Source organism: Bos indicus x Bos taurus, chromosome 10, assembly GCF_003369695.1.
Source record: "Bos indicus x Bos taurus breed Angus x Brahman F1 hybrid chromosome 10, Bos_hybrid_MaternalHap_v2.0, whole genome shotgun sequence".
NCBI lineage: Eukaryota > Metazoa > Chordata > Mammalia > Artiodactyla > Bovidae > Bos > Bos indicus x Bos taurus.
In genome coordinates, this window is record NC_040085.1 from 8736860 (window position 1) to 8759681 (window position 22822).

The 22822-nt window shown below is 36.5% G+C and overlaps 1 protein-coding gene across 2 annotated transcripts in view; it reads left to right on the plus strand.

Moving 5' to 3' along the window:
- PIAS1 (protein inhibitor of activated STAT 1) overlaps window positions 1-22822 on the plus strand; it is a 128012-nt gene that overhangs the window by 88946 nt on the left and 16244 nt on the right. For both annotated transcript variants that reach the window (XM_027553054.1, XM_027553053.1), the window contains exons 7-8: window positions 2542-2647; window positions 13097-13170. In XM_027553054.1, the coding sequence (XP_027408855.1) occupies window positions 2542-2647; window positions 13097-13170 (180 nt within the window). The remainder of the gene's footprint in view (window positions 1-2541; window positions 2648-13096; window positions 13171-22822) is intronic.

Below are 22822 nucleotides of genomic sequence, written 5' to 3' on the forward strand. Positions count from 1 at the left end.
ATATTAGATTGGTATGTTTGTTGTCAGTCTAAAATTTTGGCAAGTTTTAAGTTATTTGTTCCTCATTAATAAATTAGAAGATTTGGGACTTGCCTGGTGGCTTAGTGGTAAAGAATCCACCTGCCAATGCAGGAGACATGGATTTGATCCCTGCTGAGCCACAACTTTTGAGCCTGTGCTCTGGAGCCCGGGAGTCGCAACTCCTGAAGCCCACACACCCTAGAGCCATGCTCTGCAATGAGAGAAGCCACCTCGACAAGGAGCCCATGCACTGCAGCTAGAGAGTAGCCCCCACTCGCTGCAGCCAGAGAGCAAGCCTGCTTACAGTGACAGAGACCCAGCACAGCCATAATAAATGAAGTTTTTTAGAAAGACTGTTAAAACTAATTATGTTTAATTATGGGATTTATTAATGAAAGTATGTGTGTAGTGTGTTAGTCACTCAGTCATGTCTGACTCTTTGCAACCCCATGGACTGTTGCCCGCCATACTCCTCTGTCCTTGGAATTCTCCAGCCAAGAATACTGGAGTGAGTAGCCATTCCCTTCTCAAAGGGATCTTCCTGTCCCAGGGATTGAACCTGGGTCTCCTGCATTGCAGGCGGATTCTTTACTGTCTGAGCCATCAGGGAAATGCCTAATGAAAGTAAATTAGATCTAAGTTTTTTTTAATTTAACTTTTATTTTATATTGAGGTATAGTTGATTTACAATGTTGTGTTAGTTTCAGGTGTACAGCAAAGTGATTCAGTTTTACATGTACACGTATCCATTCTTCTTCAGATTCTTTTCCATTTATGTTATTACAGAGTATTGAACAGAGTTCCCTGTGCTATTTAGTAGGTCCTTGTTGATTATATATTTTATACATGTGCCGTGCTTAGTCACTCAGTCACGTCTAGCTCTTTGTGACCCCATAGACTACAGTCTGCCAGGCTTCTCTGTCTATGGATATTCTCCAGGCAGGAATACTGGAGTGGTTTGCCATGCCCTTCTCCAGGGGATCTTCCCAACCCAGGGATTGAACCCAGGTCTCCTGCTTTGCAGGCAGATTCTTTATAGTCTTAGCTACCAGGAAAGCCCAAGAATACTGGAGTGGGTAGTCTATCCCTTCTCCAAGGGATCTTCTCAACCTGGGAATTGAACCAGGGTCTCCTGCATTGCAGAAGTGCGTATATGTTAATCCAAGACTCCTAATTTATCCTTCTCACATTAGCTTCTTTGGTACTCCACCCCCTCCCCCCACCCCCAGAAAATGTGTAACATGTGAACACCAATAAGTTTCTGAACTGTAAATGAAAATGTGACCTTCCAGAGGGTATTATAGGATATATTCTCCTCTTGCCAAAAGAGGGGAATGTGTTTTCCAGAGAGTGGACATAAATGAAAGTTGGAATGTACATTGGACTAGGTTAGGAGGGTCAAATCAAATGGTGTGTGAAGTTAAGATCTATAGAGAGCCACTCTGGCCTTGTCCATTAGTCCTTTGTCTTGATACCCCTACTCTTTCCTCTTGATTTCTAGTGCCACCTTTGTCACCAAGCAGGTGCATGATCATGAGCAGATTACATACATTTTTAAAATTTAAATTAAAAAATATTTTGTGTGCTTCCATTGCATCAATCCTTTACTTAGAAAAGTACTTGCCCTACATATCTCTTACAGGCCTTCTTTGAGGTTTAAATGAAGTGGATAGTATACATTAAGAGTGTATACAAAGCTCTCTATAGCTAATAAATAGAAGATGGCCATAATTATTTTTCTTTTGCTTCTTTCCCAGTCTCTTGATCTTCTTGATTCCAGTACCAAGTGGAAAGTGGGCCTCCTTATTTACCTCTTTTACCCTTCATAAGCTTCAGCCCTCTTTTATTCCTCTTATCCAGTCATGTACCCTTTCCTTTGCCTTGTTGATCAACTTTTTCTTTCTTCCCTTTTTCCTACTTCCATCTCTGGGTAATCCCTCTGCTGGTCATGGATATTCATCTGTTCACTTGCCAAACCAGCAGCTTCTCTTTGAATATTTAGCATTCCCTCTACTTATTGTAGTAATAGCCCAAGTAGGGTCTTTTCAAGAACTAGTTAAAGCATAGAGAGAGATTAAATGATATAAATTACCAATCTAATTTGTAATTTTTTGAATAGCTACCGTTACTAAATATGGTTTATGATGACTTTGGCATCTTATTGGCCTTGGTTTATATTTATTTTTAACAATGTTCTTTTACAAAAGTGCCTAAAATGGTTAGCTTCAAGCATAGGTAGTCAGGTAATACAGAAGCATAACAGATCTAGCTTTATCTCTTGGAAGTTGCAAAATTAGGGCAAATTCTTTTACTTCTCTACACTTCGCTTTCCTCAGCAGCTTTTTGGTTAAGATTAAGTGAATTACCATTCATGAAAACACCTGAGATAGTGTTTGGCACACAGTAGGGGTTTTAACAGGTGTTAATTTTCTTTCTCTATCATTTTGGGATTAAAGTAGATGTACCTATTTACTTACATATGTTTGTTTTCTACATCGTTTTGTTTTGTTTTTTTTCCAGAACTATTCCATGGCAGTGTATCTTGTAAAACAGTTGTCCTCAACAGTTCTTCTTCAGAGGTTACGAGCAAAGGGAATAAGGAACCCGGATCATTCTAGAGCTTTAAGTACGTATGATAATCTTGTTTTATTTATGCAGCTGAACTATTTTGGTAAAAGTTAGAATAGTATTTTCTCAACTCAAGAAATTTTAGGGTTTTTTTTTTTTTTTTACTAGAGCTTGTCACAGTAGATTAAAACATTGAAAACCTTGTTTTGTGAGCTAGAGTAATTCAAGACTTAACAGTAGTTTTAGGGAATTCCTTGGCAGTCCAGTGGTTAAGACTGCATGCCTCCACTACACGGGGCATGGGTTCTATCCCTGGTTGAGGAACTAAGATCCCACATACTGCATGGCATGGCCAAAAAAAAGTTTTAATATCTTTGTCATGACCTATATTGTATAATTTATATTTTATTGATCTTAAAATTAACTTTGTAACATCAGTATGTAAACACAGAACATTTTACCAAAGCTTCATAAAAATAAATGTTCAGGAATTCTAAAAGATGGAAAGAAAATCTTGGCATATATTTTACAACAATTATTGTGTATTTAGGGTTTACCCAGGAAAAACATCCAAGGATATGTGATGACAGCATCCCTGCATTAACAAAGTAAAAAGAAAGTCAGTGGGGTGGTAGATAAAATAATGAAATAAGTTCTGCTTTTAGTCAACTATGTGGCCTTGGAAAGTCAGTCTACCTCCTCTGAATTGCTCATTCCTCATCTGTAACAAGAAGTTTATACCATGTGATAATCTAACACTCCTCAAAATCTGCATTCTTTGGTGGAAAGCATCGTTCCTTTTGTTCTGTTGAACTTGAGAGGTAGAAAGGTGCGACTCGACTATTCTGGCCTCAGTGCGGGTTAAGCCCAGAGGCTGACGGCCTTTCCAAAGAAGTAAACTAAGTTCTTCCTTTATTCTCTTCTTTATAAGAGGTAGATTCTTCATAAATGAATTTGCGAGTATCTGGAGATGGGCCCTTGGAAAACAAAACTTTTACAGATGAAGGTTAGATGGCTACCCGTTAAGGACGTTCTTGATGTGAGTTGATTAATGGAGCCCCTATCAGATTTGTAGTTAGGAACATTCTGATAGGAAAAAAACTAAAGCAGTAAGACCACCTTTCCTCTTGCTTCCCTTTGTGGCATAGCTTTTATTTTTGTTCTAACCTGTTTTTATACCAGAGTAAAAGATCCCACTACCTCTGAATATCAGTATACCCTTAAGAGTTGATTGAAGGATTTTCTACTTTAAAGAGGCTTTTTTAAAAATGCAAATATTCTGAGTCAAGAGGAGCACACTGGTGGCTAATGCCTCTATAGGCATTCCTTGATAGACAGTGGAGAGCTAGAGGTCTGGTTGATGTCTGAGGGAGTGGAAGCACCATTTGCCAAGGCCAAGGAGATAGTGAGGGACCTAAAAGTAGAGAAGGGACCGACACCTGCTTTGAAGGAACATGAAGAGAAGAATTTTTCTTTTTTCACACTCCATTCCTATAGTCATTCTCTTGAGAATCTTGGTATTTTGCCACATCGTATTAGACTCTCATTTAGTCAGAAAGTATTATTAAATTATGGGAGCCTGTGTGGAAGAGGTCAGACCAGGAAATAAAGCTAAAAGCTGATGAAGCTATTAAGTGGCACAACAGTAATAGTAAGGCAAGCTGTCTTTGTTCAAGCGTAAACTTCTCCACTTGTAGCTGTAGCACCATCTGGAGGGGGAGTGGAAAGATGAGCCTAGAGTTTCTTTACTGGCACAAACTACTGTTAGCCACTGTTAAGCAGGAAAAGCTACTTAACTCAAAAGTTGTTTATTTCATCTCTGATGCATCCTGGAAGTAGAGAATAGAGGAGATTGGGTAGAATTTTTGTCACACTTTGTGTCTTATCTTAATTGGCCTGGGGAACCAACAAAACATTCACTGGATCTTACCAATAAAACATTTGTCCTGATTGACTAAAGAACAGATTGTTTGCCTTTATGCTATCTCTAAAGAAGTAACTTTCCTGGCAAATTAATTATGTAATTAAAAGATTGTGTGAAACAACTTGACAGAAGAAAATGTTGGTGGATATCTCAGATATTTTGAAGGATCTAATTACCTCCAAATATGTTCATTTTAAGTCATTCTTATCAATAAATTCTACTGGCAAAAATAAATCAGACATTATTCCTGAAATAAAGTCAATAGTATTTAGGCTTTTCACAAAGAAATCCACTCTCTGGTTCATTTGATTTAGTATTTTTGTATTGTGGTTTCCACCTTCATGTAGAGTTTTCCCATCATAACTATCACAAAAGAGTCCTTTACTAATTCTTGGTCAGGCTCCTGTCTCCGCTTCTTTTTCTCCTGAGCAGACATTTTAAACCTTGGCCATACTTAAACAATATTCCCTCTCTTTCAACACACTGTCAGTGTAAGAAAACTGGTGCTATATGACTTCTCTAAATTGTCCATTTCTTCCTTAATGTCACCATAACTTCATTCTTACTCATCCTTATTTATTCTCTTCAATCTCAGGAGGAAATGTCCCTTTTCCTGCCCAATATTAATCTATTGATTCATTCATCTCAGTCAAGAAATTGTTTAAGAGCCTACTGTGTTCCAGGCACAGGAGAACATAGTATTAAGCAAAACATGCTGTTTCTGCATCCTTGAGAAGTTTGCAGTCTGATGGGAAAGACAAAATTAGATGATTGTACAAATCATTAATGAATTACAGTTGTGACATGTGTCGTAAAGAAGAAAGACAGGGAACTCTGGAGGTAACAGCAGGAGAACATAGTCCTCTGGTGCTGTGATGTTTAAGGCAAGATTATAAGGATGAGGAGGAATTAAACCCCAAGATAGGAGAATATATCAAGAGACAAGGCTAGTGGGGTTGGAGTGGAGAGAGCAAAGGAGGAAAGTGGCCAGAGAGAGAGCCATGCAGTGAGTTCTTATAGGTGATACAAAGGTAAATGACAGAAAACCCTTAAAGGATTTTTAAGCAGAGCAGTATGACCGGATATGGGCAATGAAAAGATCACTTGGAAGACTGAATTGAAGGGGGGCTAGACTGGTGTAAGTGAGCCGGTTAGAGACACAGTTGTACAGAGATGGTATCTTGAACTGGAGTAATAATGATGAAAATAGAAGTTGATGTTTTGAGAGATGTTGAAGGGGAGAATAGTGGTTATGTGTGGGGAGCGAAGAAAAAGAAATGAAGAAGGAGTTCTGGGTTTCTTACTAGGCACCAGCTTACATGGTAGTGCCATTTACTCAGATGGAAAACAGTGTTGAAAAGATCAGGTTGCAGGAGCAAGATCAGAGTCCATCCTTGGACTTTTGGTATTTTAGATACCTATGAGGCATTCAGATGGAGATGCCCACAAACAGTATTACGAGGCCTGTCTGCTCACTTGTCTGCTCTCTGTCCTGTATTTTCAGTTCCTTCCTCTCCACAGGCTCTTTCTGTCAACCTTCACTGTCAAGTCTTTTGCGTCCTTTAAATAATACAAAAGCAGGGTACTCTCTAGGAACCGGTGTTCCTCCATTCTCATCCTAGTTTCCCCAAAGAGTAGTCGACACTTCCCTTTCTACCTCCTCACGGCAAACCATTGTCGACTTTTAACTCCCATCATTCCACTGAAACTACTCTTGCAGATATCACAAGTGACAATCTGATTGCAGAATTTAGTTTGTTTTTTCAGTTTATAACTTAGGTATTTTTGCTACATTTTGTGCTAACAACTTTCCCCTTGAAATTCTTGTTTCTCTTCTCAGTCATTTGCCTTCAATGGATTCTCTAAAGGGAAGCATCCTAAATGTTTGTTTTCCCTGGGTTTTTGTCCTTGGTCCACTTTTCTACATACTTTTGCTAGAGATTATCACATTCACCTTTGTGGTTTAAGTTAGCACCAACTCCCAAACAAGTATTTTCATTCCAGACCTTCCCCTGAATTTCAAATGTAGATACATGTAGCTGTCTTCACTGAAACATACCACTGTTTCCTCTAATTCAAGGAGTGAAAACTCACAAGTTCTATCAGACATAAACCCTAAATATTTCTCAACTCTTGTCAGTTTTCTCTCCCTACCATCACTGACGTCATTTAAGCTCTTATATCCTAAGTTTATTTCAAAAACCTATTCTTGAATTATATATTCCTCTCCTTTCTTGGCCCCCCCCTTTTCCTGTCTCTCTTCTGATAGCAGTCTAAATGATTAATATGACCTAAACTTAACTATTTTTTTTTTTTTTTTTTTGCAATCCATGGCTTGCTAACACCAGTGGAATAAAAACTAACTTTGAGGGCTTCCCTCCTGGCTCAGTGGTAAAGAATCCACCTGCCAATGCAGGAGACATAGGTTCAGTGCCTGATCCCATGTGGGAGGATCCCACATGCCATGGGGCACCTAAGCCTGGACGCCACAACACTAAAGCCTGCATAGCTAGAGCCTGTGCTCCTCAACAGGAGAAACCCATATAGCACAACTGAAGAAAAGCCGGCGCAGCAACAAAGACTCAGCACAGCCAAGAATAAAGAAAAATTTAAAAATTAAAAAAAAAAAAAAAAAACAACTAACTTTGTTAGGATGACGTAAACATACAGTTTCCATGGTGTGGCATCTGTTTATTACTTTCTGATGTCATGTGTATTCACTCCTCTCTCATTCTTTATATTCCAGAGATAATGAATTCTTTCCTATTCCTCTATACCATGTCAGTATTGTTCTCTGTGACTCACACTTCCCTGTTACCTCCTTTGCCTAATTCTAGTTATCCTGCGTGTTTCACTTTTTCCCAGAGGCATCTCAGAACCCCCAGAGTTGATGCATTGAATTTCAGCTAGTTTCCATTACAATGCATTAGAGATGCTCTCAACTAAGTATCTTTGCTCCCATCTAGACTATGAATTCCTTTAGGCAGGAATTTAATCTTATCTTTCTTTGAATTCCTAATGCTTAGCTCAGGGTCTGGCACATAGTAGACCCTAAGACTTCCGTTAAGTAAACTGATGAGAAGAGATCTTGAATGAAAGATCACATCTCTGTGCCTCTTGTTTTCTTGTTTATAAAATGAACGTGATGGACTTAATTAATATATTCAGTTGTTTCCAGCCTTAAAAGTCTAAAAAGGATAGAAATTTTTTTTTTTAATCTAGAACAGCACTAATAGAATGTTCTGTATCAGCACTGTCCTGTCCCGTGTGGTAGCCCCAGCACCATGTGTGTGTTGAGCACTTGAAATGTGGTAGTGCGACTGAGGAACTGAATTTTAAATTTGGTTAAATTTAAATAAAACCACATGTGACTAGTGGCCAGCTCTCATAGCACAAGACAGCAGGGATTTTCAAAGATTAATTTTAAAGGTGGCTAACTGTAACTTTATTATGGGTCATAAAGGAAAATACTGTTACTGCTGCAGCTCACAGTGACACAAGGAAACTTGAACTCCTGGAAGGCTTATCACATGTTGGTTGATGCAGCAGGATAAATATCATGTCTTGTTTTTATTTTTCATTCCCATGCCCACAAACAATGAATACTTTACTTACTTTGTCTTTCCTCCATACTTTCTTCTGAAATTTAACATAGTGATTCCCATCCCCTACCTTCAATATTTTGGTTGTGTTTATCGAAGTTTACAAGCAGTAAAAACTCACCTTTTTAAGTGTCCATTCTGAGTTTGACAGGTATATGCAATCATGAACCACATGTTACAATGAAAACATGTAACATTCTTCACCCCAGAAAGTTCCTCTATGGACCTTCACAGTTTGTCTCATTTCTTCTCCCCTACTTCCCATAACCATTAATATGATTTCTGTCTCTGTAGCTTTTCCTTTTCCAGAATTTCAGATATTTGAAGTCCCACATGTAGCCTTTTTTTTTTTTTAATTATTTTTTATTGAAGGCTTCCCTGGTTGCTCAGATGGTAAAGAATCTGCCTTCCATGCCAGAGACCTGGGTTCGATCCCTGGGTTGGGAAGATCCCCTGGAAAAGGGAATGGCAACCCACTCCAGTATTCTTTCTTGGAGAATCCCAGGGGCAGAGGAGCCTGGTGGGCTACAGTCCATGGGGTCACAAAGAGTCAGACACGACTGAGTGACTAACACACACAGTTTATTGAAGTATAATTGCTTTACAGTGTTGAACTAGTTTCTAGTGTACAACGAAGTAAAACAACTATACATATGCATACATCCCCCCTTTTTTTATTTCCTTCCTATTTAAATCATCACAGAGCATTGAGTAGAGTTCCCTGAGCTATGCAATTGATCCTCATTAGTTCTCCATTTTATATATAATATCAATAGTGTATATATGTTAATCCCAATTCATCCCACCCCCTGCCTTTCATTTCTGATTTCTTTCACATAGTATAATCCTTTTAGGTTTGTTTGTGTAGTTTGAGCTCTTTATTACTGAATAATGTTCCATTTCTTGGTACTGTAATTTGTTTATCCATTTGTCAGTTGATGGACATTTAGATCGTTCCCAGTTTTTCGTTATGAATAAAGTTGCTGGAAACATTTACATTTTGCATATGAATATCTCAGTTTTGTGAACATACGTTTTCATTTCTGTTGGGTAAGTACTCAGGACTAGGATTGCTGGGTCACATGGTAAATGGTATGGAAAAGAGATTGGCAGTTTCCTATGAAGTGCATATTCCATTTTTGCATTCTGTCCAATAAGATTTGAGATTTTGAGTTTTTCCCCATTCTCACTAACAGTAGGTATTGTCAGGCTGCTTTGATTTTGCTATTCTGATTACTGTGTAGGTGATATGTCATTTGTGGTTTTAATTTGCACTTTTCTAATGACTAATGATGTTAAACATCTTTTCATGTGCCTATTTGCCATCCTTCCAGCTTCTTTGATGAAATGGCTCTTCAAATTTTTCCCATTTCTTTTATAGTTTATGCTTTTTGTATACAATGAAATCTTTGCCAAATCCAAGATCACAAACATTTTACTTCTAGAAGTCTTATTGTTTTAGTTTAGGTCTGCAGTTTATTTTACATTATTTTTGGCTATGCTAGGTCTTCACTGCTGCATTCAGGCTTTCTATAGTTGCAGCAAGCAGGGGCTGCTCTCTGGTTGCAGTGCATGGGCTTCTCATTGCAGGGGCTTCTCTCGTTGTGGAGCACAGACTCATGGCACACAGGCTTAGTTACTGCATGGGCATGTGGGTTCTTCCCAGACCAGGGATCAAACCCAGGCCCCCTGCGTTAGCAGGTAGATTGTTAACCACTGGATCACCAGGGAAGTCCCTACAATTTATCAGAAATTAATTTTTGTATGTGATGCAAAGTAAACTTATAGGTTCATTTTCTCCCCATATAGATACCCAGTTGTTCCATAACATTTGTCAAAAATACTAATTTTTCCTCCATTTAATTACCTTGGCACCTTTGTCAAAAACCAGTTGATGATAGGTATATAAATTTATTTCTGGACTCCTTCATTATCTTCCATTGACCTATTTGTCTATCTTTATACCAGTAACACAGTCTTACTAACTAAAGCTTGATAGTAATTCTTGAAATCAGGTAGTCCTCCAACTTTTTCTTTTTCAGAATTGTTTTGATTAAATATAGTATATAAAAAGGTAATGCATAGTGATCAAATAGTTTATACAGGGATATTAGGGTCATTACATATTTTAAAAAATCTGTCATTATAATTCACCTCAGCAAACTAAAAAAAAAACCAAACAAATCATATGATCATCACCATAGATTCAGTAAAAGCTTTTGGTCACTTTTTCAATATCCATTCATGATAAAATTCAGCAAAGTAGAGACAAGGGGGTTGTTTAATGTATGAAAGGGTATTTTATAAGAAGCCTTTCGCTAATATCATATTAAATGGCAAAAACTTTACCCCTAAGATTGAAAATAAGGCAAGAATATCTTAATACGTCTGTTCAGCATTGCCCTTCAGATCCTAGCCAGCACAATAATGTAAGAAAAAAGAAACCGATTAGAAATGAATAATAATTATTTGAAGATGACATCATTGTGTAGGGAAAAAAATCCCAAAGAATCTACCAAAAAAAAAGCTACTTGAGTTAATGTGTGAATTTATATGGTCAGTTTATAAAAATTGTAACATCAAAAAAATGAAGTACTTAGGGATATATTATGCAAAATACGTGCAAGATTTGTATGCTGAAAACTATAAAACACTGGTAAGAGTAACTAAAATAAGACCTGAATAATGGAGAGATACATCATGTTAATGGATCAGAACACTCAGTATTGTTACTGGAGAGATGTCAGTTCTCTCCAGTTTGATCTTTAGGTTAAATTCAATTAAATCAAGATCCTCAAAAAGTATCTTTACATGAAAGGATTGAGTGAATCTATAATGGCAAAGGTGAAAAAGCAAAGCTTTTCTTAAAAGAAAGTGACAAACTGATTCTAAAATAATTTCAGAAAAATCTTTCACCTCTGAAAGAAAATGAACATGCAAATCATATTTTATTTTGTTGCAATAGCTAATATTTTTTTTCTCCCTCCTGAACCTCCCTCCCACCTCCCTCCCCATTCCACTCAATAGCTAATATTTATTGAGAATAATGTTGTTATTTTAAAGCATTTGTTTGTATTAACTCATTTAATTCTTAAAACAATGCTATGAGCTACTTGTATTATTCTCATTTACAAGATGATGAAACTGAGGCACAGAAAAGTGACTAAGGCTGAATTATAACCTAGGCTGGCTCTAGACTCCTTGCTCTGAACCATTGCCTCAGGTTGCCTCTCCTTTTTCATTTCTTTTCAGAGTACTAACGCTGAACTTCGTATAGACAGAACCTAAAGTCAGTTACTGTTGCCTTGCTGTTTGTACTGCTGTGTGGGTATTAAGAGGGGTGGTTGTAAAATGGTTAGTAACCACATTTATCATATGGTAGTTGTCACCTTTAAGCAGATACTATTCATTAAATGTATCTTAAGAAAGGATTAAGATTGGGTCTATAATGGCAAAAGCACGTTTTTCATAATTTACTTATATAATTAATTAGCATACGTGATGTGATAACTATTTTTCAGACAAAATCCATGGATTGTATGCCTTTTTAGATGTGATAGCCTACAAGTTAAGTAGACTTTAAATTTTCGGAATTTCTACGCCATAAAATTACTTTTTAGTATGTCATCAGAATCACATCTGGAACTTTTTATTAAAAAACTACTCATTTGTATCCCTCTTCTCCATTTTGATTCAGTGGGCAATTATAAATTAGAAAGCTCTGTAGGTAGCTCTGATGTGCATCTTACTTGAGATCCACTAGTTTATGAAGACAGTTGTATAGAGTATCTAAGATTTGGACCACTTCAAAAAAAATACGCTCATCAAGTTTAATAAAGGCAGGATTCTTAATTCTTATAAATGGCTATTAGTTTCATAGACATCTGTTCTGAAATTATTCTTCTTTATCCAAGTACTTTTCCCTTTTCTTCTCTCTGTGTATCTATGCATATCTGTGCTTCTACCCATCTATCAGTCAGCTGTCTGGTCACAATCAGTTGTGCCTCAGGTCTGAAATTCTGTGATTAACTATGTCCACAACTACTCCGCTTGGGCCCCCTTACACATATAGACTTTAAAGTTACTGTGAAACAGTTTCTAAAATTATTTGAATATTACATTTAGGTGTATTCTGTCGCACTTCTGTGTTGAAGTTTAGTTGACGTTCTAGGGGTTTCAGAAGTAACCTGAATGTCACTGGTTTGCAGATGAGAAGTGTAAGATCCTTGTTGTATTAAACTGACCAAGAGTAACAGAATAGCTTTAAAAGTAAAATTACCAGTGCTGCCTCTCTTAAGAACCACAGGAAATTTGAACTGAGAAGACTTAGAGATTATATAGTGTGGTTGTTATTTTCCAAGAAGTTAAATTAATCTCAGAGAGGAGGATTGACTTACCCAAGATAGTGTAACTTATCAGGTTATGGGTAAATAAATATAAAACTCAAATAATTATATGGTTTTAAAAAAGGCAGTTGAACTTTTTTTCTTTTTACAATATGAAATTAGAATTAATATGTTTACAATAAATATTTTTATTTGAGCTTTGTAAACATTTATACATGTTTTATAGTTTTTATTAGTTTCTTTTAAAATAATATTGTCATAGTTTAAAAGAAAATATTTATCCAGTTTCTTAGAGTTATAAAAGAAGGCTCTGCCATCATTTGACTCTGTTAAACTGCTTCTATAAATTCCTTTTATGTTAGTGCAGTGCAACTTTTGTTTTGTCGGTGAGAAATAGGAAGCTTACAGGAAGTGTAGTCAGTCTATAGATAGGTATACAGTTATTTTCCTTCCTTTGCTTATTGTAGAGATTATAAACTATAAATTTTTTTTTTCATTCAGTTGATTGGAAAATAATTGAGCAGATTATTCTTTAGTGCCATTTTTTTAAGTTTCTCATTCTTTTTCTTGTGTTGCATCAATGATACATCTTTAACAAACTTCTTTTGTTTGTTTTTTTCTTTGATGAATGTCAGTTAAAGAGAAGTTGACTGCGGATCCAGACAGTGAAATAGCTACAACCAGCCTGAGGGTTTCTCTACTATGTCCAGTAAGTGCTAACTAATATTTGGTCTCCATGAGGTTTAGTACACATTTTCTTTTTTTTACTAAGTATTTCCAGTATTTAACAAATTCTGTTAGCTTGAAACATATCCACTTGTTAAGAGTTGATGAAAAATAAAAGATATTATGTAGTCTTAGGATTTGAAATCTAAACAAATTTATGTCTATAAAATTTTCCACTCTTAGTTATATTTAAATATTGATTATGGTTATTAGATGACTGTTTCTCAGACTTAAGTGTAAAATCTCCAAATGAGGCATGTTTATCATTTCAGTGTATTTATTGCAGTTTCATTTTATTAAATAGTATGCTTCTGAATAAAAATCTGGCCATGATTTCTCATACATTTAGCTTAACCACTTTGCCAGCAATGACTATAACAAGAATTAAAAACTATTGTTTAACCTGAATAATTGAATTGGTATGCATATAAAAATCAACTAGACATTTTTAAACCAGAAAATGAGATCAGTTTCATTCATTTGTATAAAATAAATATAATGTCTAAGTGAAAACTGGTAGTGAAAATGTTTCCAAAAATGTGTTGTTAAGGTTTGTTGCTTAACTAATTTGATGTTAGGTCCACCAACAGTAGAAGTGGTAGTTGAATGTTGCTTTCATATAAAAATACATGAAAAACTAAAAGTAAGTTACATTTTGATTGTCTGTTGTTCTGTAATGAATCATTTAAATTGGGAGAAAATATGAAAAATAAGAGGACTCAGCTATTTCCTCATTTGCTGGGATTGTTCAGGCAAGTCTGATATTGAAGGCTTTTAATACTGAAATCCTACTAATCTAAGATGAATTTATTCTTAAAAAACAAAAATTTAAATAAAAATTGTTTTATTTGTCTTATATCTTAGTCTCTTATAATTTATAAAACCTCAACACAAGTGTGAAAAACACATCTCAACACAAAAAGTAATGCAGAAGTCAGTAGCTCAAGAATTAGTTTATAATACAATACAATATAAACACAGCTTAAAAAAAACTTTTGTTAAGAGAACTTCTGTTCACTATTAAGCATCTGTAAATTACAGAAAAAATACAGTGAAATTAAGGAAAACTACCAAACCTATCATTTTGTATATATCTTTCCCTTACTATGGCCAGTCCTTTTTATAGGGAAAATATTTTGACTCCAGGATTTTTCTGTTTGTTTTTTGTTTGTTTGGGTTTTGGGTTTGTTTTTGTTTATGTTTTTCTGCCATGCCACGTGGCATATGGGATCTTAGTTCCCCAACCAGGGATCAAACCTGTGCCCCACTGCACTGAAAAGGCAGAGTCTTAACCCCTAGACTGCCAGGGAAGTCCCTGTATAATTATTTTAAATTCTTTCCCATGTATATGATTCAGTAGTTGACAGAACTGAAGGGAGAAATAGACATCAACACAATAATATTAATAGTAGTAGACTTTGATACCCTACTTTTGGTTATTGATAGAACAACCAGACAGAAGATCAGTAAGTAAGCAAAGAGCCTAATCAACACTGTATACCAATTGGACCTAACAGATATGCTGCACCCAACAAAGCAGAATATACATCCTTCTCAAGGGCACACAGAACACTCTCTAAGATAGAGCATGGGTTAGGCTACAAAAGAAGTCCTAACAAATCTAAGATTAAAATCATATACAATATCTTCTTTGATCACAATGTGATGAAAGTAGGAATCAGTAACATGAAGAAAACAGGAAAATCCACAGACATGTGGAAATTTAATAATACATTCTCAACCAATGAATCAAAAGAAGAGGTCACAGGGAATTTAGAAAATATTGGAAGACGAAAATAAAAATACGGTATACCAAAATTTACAAGATGCAGCAGAAATAGTAGGAAGAGGAAAGTTTATAGCAGTAAATGCTTACATTAAAAAAGAAAGAACTCAAATCAACAACCTAATCTTGTACCTCAAGAAACTAGAAAAACAAACTAAAGCTGAAGTCAGCACACAGAAAGAAATAAAGATTAGAAAAGAGATAAATGAAATAAGACACTAGAAAAACAGCCCCCAGAAAATCACAAGACTAAGAGTTGGTTTTTGAAAGATCAACAAAATTGACAAGCCCTTAGCTAAACTAAGAAAAAAGAGGAAAGATTCAGATAGCTGAAATTAGAAATGAAAGAAGAGACATTATAACAGATGTCACAGAAATTAAAAGGATTATGAGACTGCTGTGCCAACAAATCCTGAAAGATGATGCTGTGAAAGTGTTGCACTCAATATGCCAGCAAATTTGGAAAACTCAGCAGTGGCCACAGGACTGGAAAAGGTCAGTTTTCATTCCAATCCCAAAGAAAGGCAATGCCAAAGAATGCTCAAATTACCGCACAATTGCACTCATCTCACATGCTAGTAAAGTAATGCTCAAAATTCTCCAAGCCAGGCTTCAGCAATATGTGAACCGTGAACTTCCTGATGTTCAAGCTGGTTTTAGAAAAGGCAGAGGAACCAGAGATCAAATTTTCAACATCCACTGGATCATGGAAAAAGCAAGAGAGTTCCAGAAAAGCATCTATTTCTGCTTTCTTGACTATGCCAAAGCCTTTGACTGTGTGGATCACAAGAAACTGTGGAAAATTCTTCAAGAGATGGGAATACCAGACCACCTGATCTGCCTCTTGAGAAATTTGTATGCAGGTCAGGAAGCAACAGTTAGAACTGGACATGGAACAACAGACTGGTTCCAAATAGGAAAAGGAGTATGTCAAGGCTGTATATTGTCACCCTGTTTATTTAACTTATATGCAGAGTACATCATGAGAAACGCTGGACTGGAAGAAGCACAAGCTGGAGTCAAGATTGCCGGGAGAAATATCAATAACCTCAGATATGCAGATGACACCACCCTTATGGCAGAAAGTGAAGAGGAACTATAAAGCCTCTTGATGAAAGTGAAAGTGGAGAGTGAAAAAGTTGGCTTAAAGCTCAACATTCAGAAAACGAAGATCATGGCATCCAGTCCCATCACTTCATGGGAAATAGATGGGGAAACAGTTGAAACAGTGTCAGACTTTATTTTTCTGGGCTCCAAAATCACTGTATATGGTGACTGCAGCCATGAAATTAACAGACGCTTACTCCTTGGAAGGAAAGTTATGACCAACCTAGATAGCATATTCAAAAGCAGAGACATTACCTTGCCATCGAAGGTCCGTCTAGTCAAGCTATGGTTTTTCCTGTGGTCATGTATGGATGTGAGAGTTGGACTGTGAAGAAGGCTGAGCGCCGAAGAACTGATGCTTTTGAACTGTGGTGTTGGAGAAGACTCCTGAGAGTTCTTTGGACTGCAAGGAGATCCAACCAGTCCATTCTGAAGGAGATCAGCCCTGGGATTTCTTTGGAAGGAATGATGCTAAAGCTGAAACTCATGCGAAGTTTGGCCACCTCATGCGAAGAGTTGACTCATTGGAAAAGACTCTGATGCTGGGAGGGATTGGGGGCAGGAGGAGAAGGGGACGACAGAGGATGAGATGGCTGGATGGCATCACTGACTTGATGGACGTGAGTCTGAGTGAACTCCGGGAGTTGGTGATGGACAGGGAGGCCTGGCGTGCTGCGATTCATGGGGTTGCAAAGAGTTGGACACAACTGAGCGACTGATCTGATCTGATGCCAACAAATTAGATAACCTAGAAGAAGTAGATAAATTCCTGCAAGCATATAACCTACCAAGACTGAATCATGGAGAAATAAGAAATCCGAACAGACTTGTAACTAGTGAGGAGATTGAAGCAGCAATGAAAAACCTCCCAACAAAGAAAAGCCTAGGAGCCCTTGGCTTCAGTGGAGAATCCTACCAAACATTTAAAGAAGAATTAACACCAAGCCTTTTCAAACTCTTACAAAAAATTAAAGAATGAACACTCCCAAACTCATTCTTTGAGGATAGTGTTACTGATCCCCAAAACCACACACAAAAAGACAAGACAAAATGAAACAAACAAACTAGAAAACTGCATACCAGTATCCCTGATGAAACAAAAACTTGCAACAGAATTCTAGCAAACTGAATTCACCAGTGTATTAGAATAATCATACACCAAACCGAGTGGAATTCATAGGTGGAATTATAAGACTTGTTCAACGTACAAAAATAAATCATTGTAATAGAGCACATTAACAAAATGGAGAACAAAACCCACATCTCAGTCAGTATAGAAAAAAATTACAAAAGCATTTAATAAAATTCAACACCCTTTCATGATAAAAATACTCAACAAACTAGAAATAGAAGGATGCTTCCTCAAGATATGAAAAGCCATATATGAAAAGCCCTCAATGAGGATTATACTCAGTGTGGAAAGACTTGAAAGTTGTTCCTCAAAGGTGGAGAACATGACAAGGATGCCCATTTGCACCACTGCTGTTCAATATAGTACTGGAAGTTCTAGCCAGAACAGTTGGGCTGGTGGTAGATTGGAAAGGAAGAAGTGAAATAACTTCTGTTTTCAGATGACATGATCTTTTATGTAGAAAACTCCCCTTAAGATTGCTCAAACAAACAAAAAACTTATTAGAACTAACAAAATTATAGTCAAAATCAACACAAAGTAGCAGTCAAATGTTAGTGGCCTCTTCCCTGGTGGCTCAGTGGAAAGAATCCACCTGCCAATGTAGGAGACACGGGTTGGATTCCTGATCAGGTAGATCCTACATGCTGCAGAGCACCTCAGCCCGTGTACCACAACTGTTGAGCCTGTGCTCTAGCACCTGCAGCCACAGCTACTGAAGCCTGTGCGCCCTAGAGCCAGTGCTCCACAAGAGAAGCAACAGCAATGAAAATCCCACATGCTGCAGCAAAGAGTAGCCCCCACTCACCCCAACTAGAGAAAGTCCAAGCAGCAACAAAGATGCAGCACAGCCAAAAATAAATAAATAAAATTTTAAAAAGTTAATTGTCTTTCTGAAAAGAACTAGGTGACCAAACTGAAAAGGAAACTAAGAAAGAAAGAAAGTGAAGTTGCTCAGTCGTATCCAACTCTTTGCGACCCCATGACTGTAGCCCACCAGGCCCTTCCATCCATGGGATTTTCCAGGCAAGAGTACTGGAGTGGGTTGCCATTTCCTTCTCCAGGGGATCTTCCCGACCCAGAAATCAAACCTGGGTCTCCCGCATTGTAGGCAGACACTTTACAGTCTGAGCCTCCCATTTACTATAGCATCAAAAAGGATAAAATATTTAGGAATAAACTCAACCAGGGAGATTGAAAACTATAAAACATTGCAGAAATTCAGAGAAAATAGAAATAAACAGACATCCTATAATTATGGACTAGAAAACTTAACATTGTTAAAATGTCCATACTACCAAAGTGATCTACAGATTCATTGTTGTTCCTATCAAATCCCATTGGCATGTTTTACAGAAATTTAAAAAAAAAATCCTAAAATTTCTATGGAATCTCAAGGGACTCTGAGTAACCAAAGCAATTTTAATGAGAACAGAGTTTGAGCTCTTCCATTCCCTAATTTCAAAACATGCTAGAAAGCAGTAGTAATTAAGATGGTATCAGATCAGATCAGATCAGTCGCTCAGTCATGTCCAACTCTTTGCGACCCCATGAATCACAGCACGCCAGGCCTCCCTGTCCATCACCAACTCTCGGAGTTCATTCAGACTCAACGTCCATCGAGTCAGTGATGCCATCCAGCCATCTCATCCTCTGTCGTCCCCTTCTCCTCCTGCCCCCAATCCCTCCCAGCATCAGAGTCTTTTCCAATGAGTCAGCTCTTCGCATGAGGTGGCCAAAGTACTGGAGTTTCAGCTTTAGCATCATTCCTTCCAATGAAATCCCATATAAGGTGGTATAGTATTGACATAATGATATTAATAGATAATATAGACCAGTGGCCCAAAAACAAATTCTTACAGCATATATGATCAAATGCCTAGGAATGCCAATGCTGCATAATAGGAAAAAGTCTCTAAACAAATGGCATTGGGGAAAACTGGATATTCACATGCAAAATAATGAAGTTGGACCCTCAAAATTAACTCACAGTGGATTTAAGATCTAAACTATAATACCTTTCATTGTTAAGAAACATGGGGGAAAAGCTTCAGTTGAATTTGTCAATTACCTCTTGGATATGACACTAAAATCACAAGTGACAAAAGCAAGAACAGACCAACGGGACTGCACCAAACGTAAAAACTTCTGCTTGTCAAGGGAAACCATGAACAGAGTGAAAAGACGGCTTAGGGAATGGGAGAAAAAATTGAGAATTTTATACCTGAGAAGGGGTCAATATCCAGAATATATAAGGAACTTCTGCACCCCAACAGCAAAAAAAGAAAAAACCTGATTAAAAATAAGCAAAGGACTTGAATAGACCTTTCTCCAAAGAAGATACATTGATGGCCAACACCACACGGAAAGATGTTCAACACTGCTAATCACCAAGGAAATGCATATCAAAGGCACAGATGAGATAATCACTTCATGCCCATCAGGATTGCTCCAATCAAAAACAGAACAAGTGTCAGTAAGGGTGCCACAGATACTGGAACCCTTGTGCACTCTTGATGGGAATATAAAATGCTGTAGCCATTATGGAAAACAATATGGAGGTACCTCAAAAAGTTAAAATGAATATGTGATCCATCAATTCATATATCTAAAAGAATTCAAAGTAAGATCTCGAAGAAATAATTTGCATAACCACATTCATCACAGTGTTATTCACAATAGCCAAGAGGTGGAGGCAACCCAAAAGTCCATCAAGAGGTGAACAAATGAAATATGATATATTATGTATGCAACATGAAAAAAAGGAAATCCTGTCATACGCTACAAGGTAGATACACCTAGGTAATATTACAATAAGCAAAATAAACTAGTCCCAAAAGCATAAATACCATATGATTCCATGAAGTATCTAAAGTAGTCAAAATCATGGAAACAGAAAATAGACAGTTACTATGGGCTGGGGGGAGGGTTTCAGTGGTGCTAGATGAAAAAGTTCCAGAGATGTGTCGTACAGTAGTGTGAACATAGTATTATTGAATTGTACACTTTAAGGTGGTTAAGGTGGCAGATTTAATTAATGTTAAATTTTTTTGTACAATGAAAGTTAGTGGCTGGAGGGACCTGGGATGGATTCTTAAGTTAATCAGATGTTATAATAGACTAAGGTGTAAAGGAATGTGGTATTTTTTAACATTTAGAAAAATGGTTCACAGTCCAGGTTAGTGAAGGGCAAGAAGACAGTTTTTTAAGTTGTATACCTATCATACCCTCTTGCTTCCAAACACCTATTTATCCACCCTCCCCTTTGACATGATTTCTTGCCACCCTGTTCCATTATAAAATACCAGTTTAGAGAATATGAGAAATTTAGGAATGTGCTAAGCTTCATTTTCCATTTAAATCACTGGAAAGGGTCTTGTTTTTTTGCATTCTCATTTTCAAAGTGTTTACAGTTGTGCTAGTATATATGATGTTTATATTGTTTAACACTTAGATGAAGCATTTTTTTGTATAAATAAGCACTACAACATGAATCTTGATGTTCTTATTTATAGAACTAGTTTTGAATTTAATAGTTCAGGTGATCTTTATATTAGTACAAAATGCTAATCATGTTTTGCTCCTTGTACCTCTTAATTTAATGGGCCAACTTTTAAGTTTTTCTTTCCATATCCCCTTTTTTAGTTTCAGCAACTATAGCAGTTCATTTTAAATTGACTTATGCTTTCAAAATTCAGACTGTAGGGAAAACAACTCTCTGTATATAATCCATAATTATAATACTTTTATGGATTTCTATTTGACCTAAGAAATAATACCTTTACAATTATTCTGGAACAGTAATGCTTATATTTTAGGTTTTTTACTCTAAAAAGTAACACTTTTTAATGACAACTCATCTATATATCAAATTTATAGAATAATAAAAGATTTGTTCCCTTTGAAATATGTAAATATGATGTCTGACTGTGCATTTGAATTGCCCAGTTGTGATATACACAGCTCAAAATAAATGAGTTTCTGTTTGTGTGCTGTTTAGCTAAAGGCAATGAAAATAATTAAAAATGATTTTTGTTCTTTGGGAATTTTTTAGTTTTGATTTATTAAAAATTGAACTGGAAGAATATTTGTGAACCTGCTTAGTGAGGTACTCCCTAGACCTGTAAACTCAAATGCAAATCTCTTGGAATTGATAGAAGAAAAGGAAAAAGAAACTCTTTGAAGATTTATTCATGAAATACTTATGATAATGATAATGATGAAAAAGTTGTAAAAGTCCCAATTTCACACTGTTCTTTTCTTTTTACAAGGGAAAAGTACATATATTGTTGATGTTTTTTAGAGTCCTTTTGGTATAAGCTGGTTTGAACTTATATCTAAGTAGGGTATTTTCTTTTTCTCTTGAAGTATCCTCAATTACTATTATGTTATAATAAGATTAGTGGCTTTAGAAAACTTATTTGGGAGTTGTTTTCAAAGTGTTTATTTGCAAATGATGCAAATGTCCATCCCATCCCATATAGGGAAAAGGGGTTTGTAATTACAAGATGAAGATGTTTAAAGCTCAGCTTCCTCTCTGAAGTTAGAGACTTAAGTGTCCACTCTAAGATAAGTATTTAGAATTTAGTGATTGTTTTTAAAAGTCAGGAATATGAGGGTTATCACGTAACAATTACTCTGTAATTCTTTGAAACGAGACATTTGTGTAACAGCTAATAAATTGCATTTCAAAATGAACTTCTTTCTTGTACCTGTTTATACATGTCCTTCCTGCGCCATTCATGTAGCAGTGTTCCTTAAAAATTCTGTAGGTAAACTTGTCAGTGTGGCTGATCATAAGGGCTTGAGAGTTGCTCTCCCAATGAAAAGATGAACTGACAGCTGGGAATTTAGGGCTAAAGGTATGTGAGATGATGGTCTTTAGAGAATAATTGCTTTTCAGAGTATAAGTTCTACAGCCTTTGCTTGGATTCTGAAACAGTCTTTGTATCTTATCTTCTTATCCACTGTCTTTGTAAACTGTCAGAAGTAGCCTACTAGTTATGCAATTACCTGAACCATGTCTGTGATTACTGTATTCATCTAGAACCTCTCTGCTTAGTTTTAAGGCAGTGGTAAATATACCTACTCAGTAGGAACTTGTACTTCCCAGATAAGTTAAGGCCTGAACTTTAGACATAAAAATTTAATTTAGCACCACCAACTAGATCGTTTTGGGAAAATGTTTCTAGACTAATGTGGTATGTCTTGGCTAATGGTAAATAGGTGGTTTTTTTGTTATGAGAGCTCGTTCTGTTTATGTGTATGCCTTTTCATCAGGTACTTAGGTAAATCAAATCATAAAAATTAAATAGAAGTGTAGAAGGGAAGTAGTGGAATAGTTCAATACTGTGTGAGCATAGAAGAGAAGACTGACTAGGCTGAGGTTTGAGTGGGTCTCCTGCTAGCTCATAAAGTGATTTGAAGTAAATATGTTTCTGTACTTTAATTAATAATGGGGGCATATATTGAGTACTTACTATGTGTTAGACCCTGTGCAATTAATATAATTTAGACCCCCCAGTCTTATGGTATAGATGCTACTTTTATTCCCATTTTAGAAAACTAAGGCTCAGAGAGACTAAATAACATCCAAAATTCACACTGTAAGTG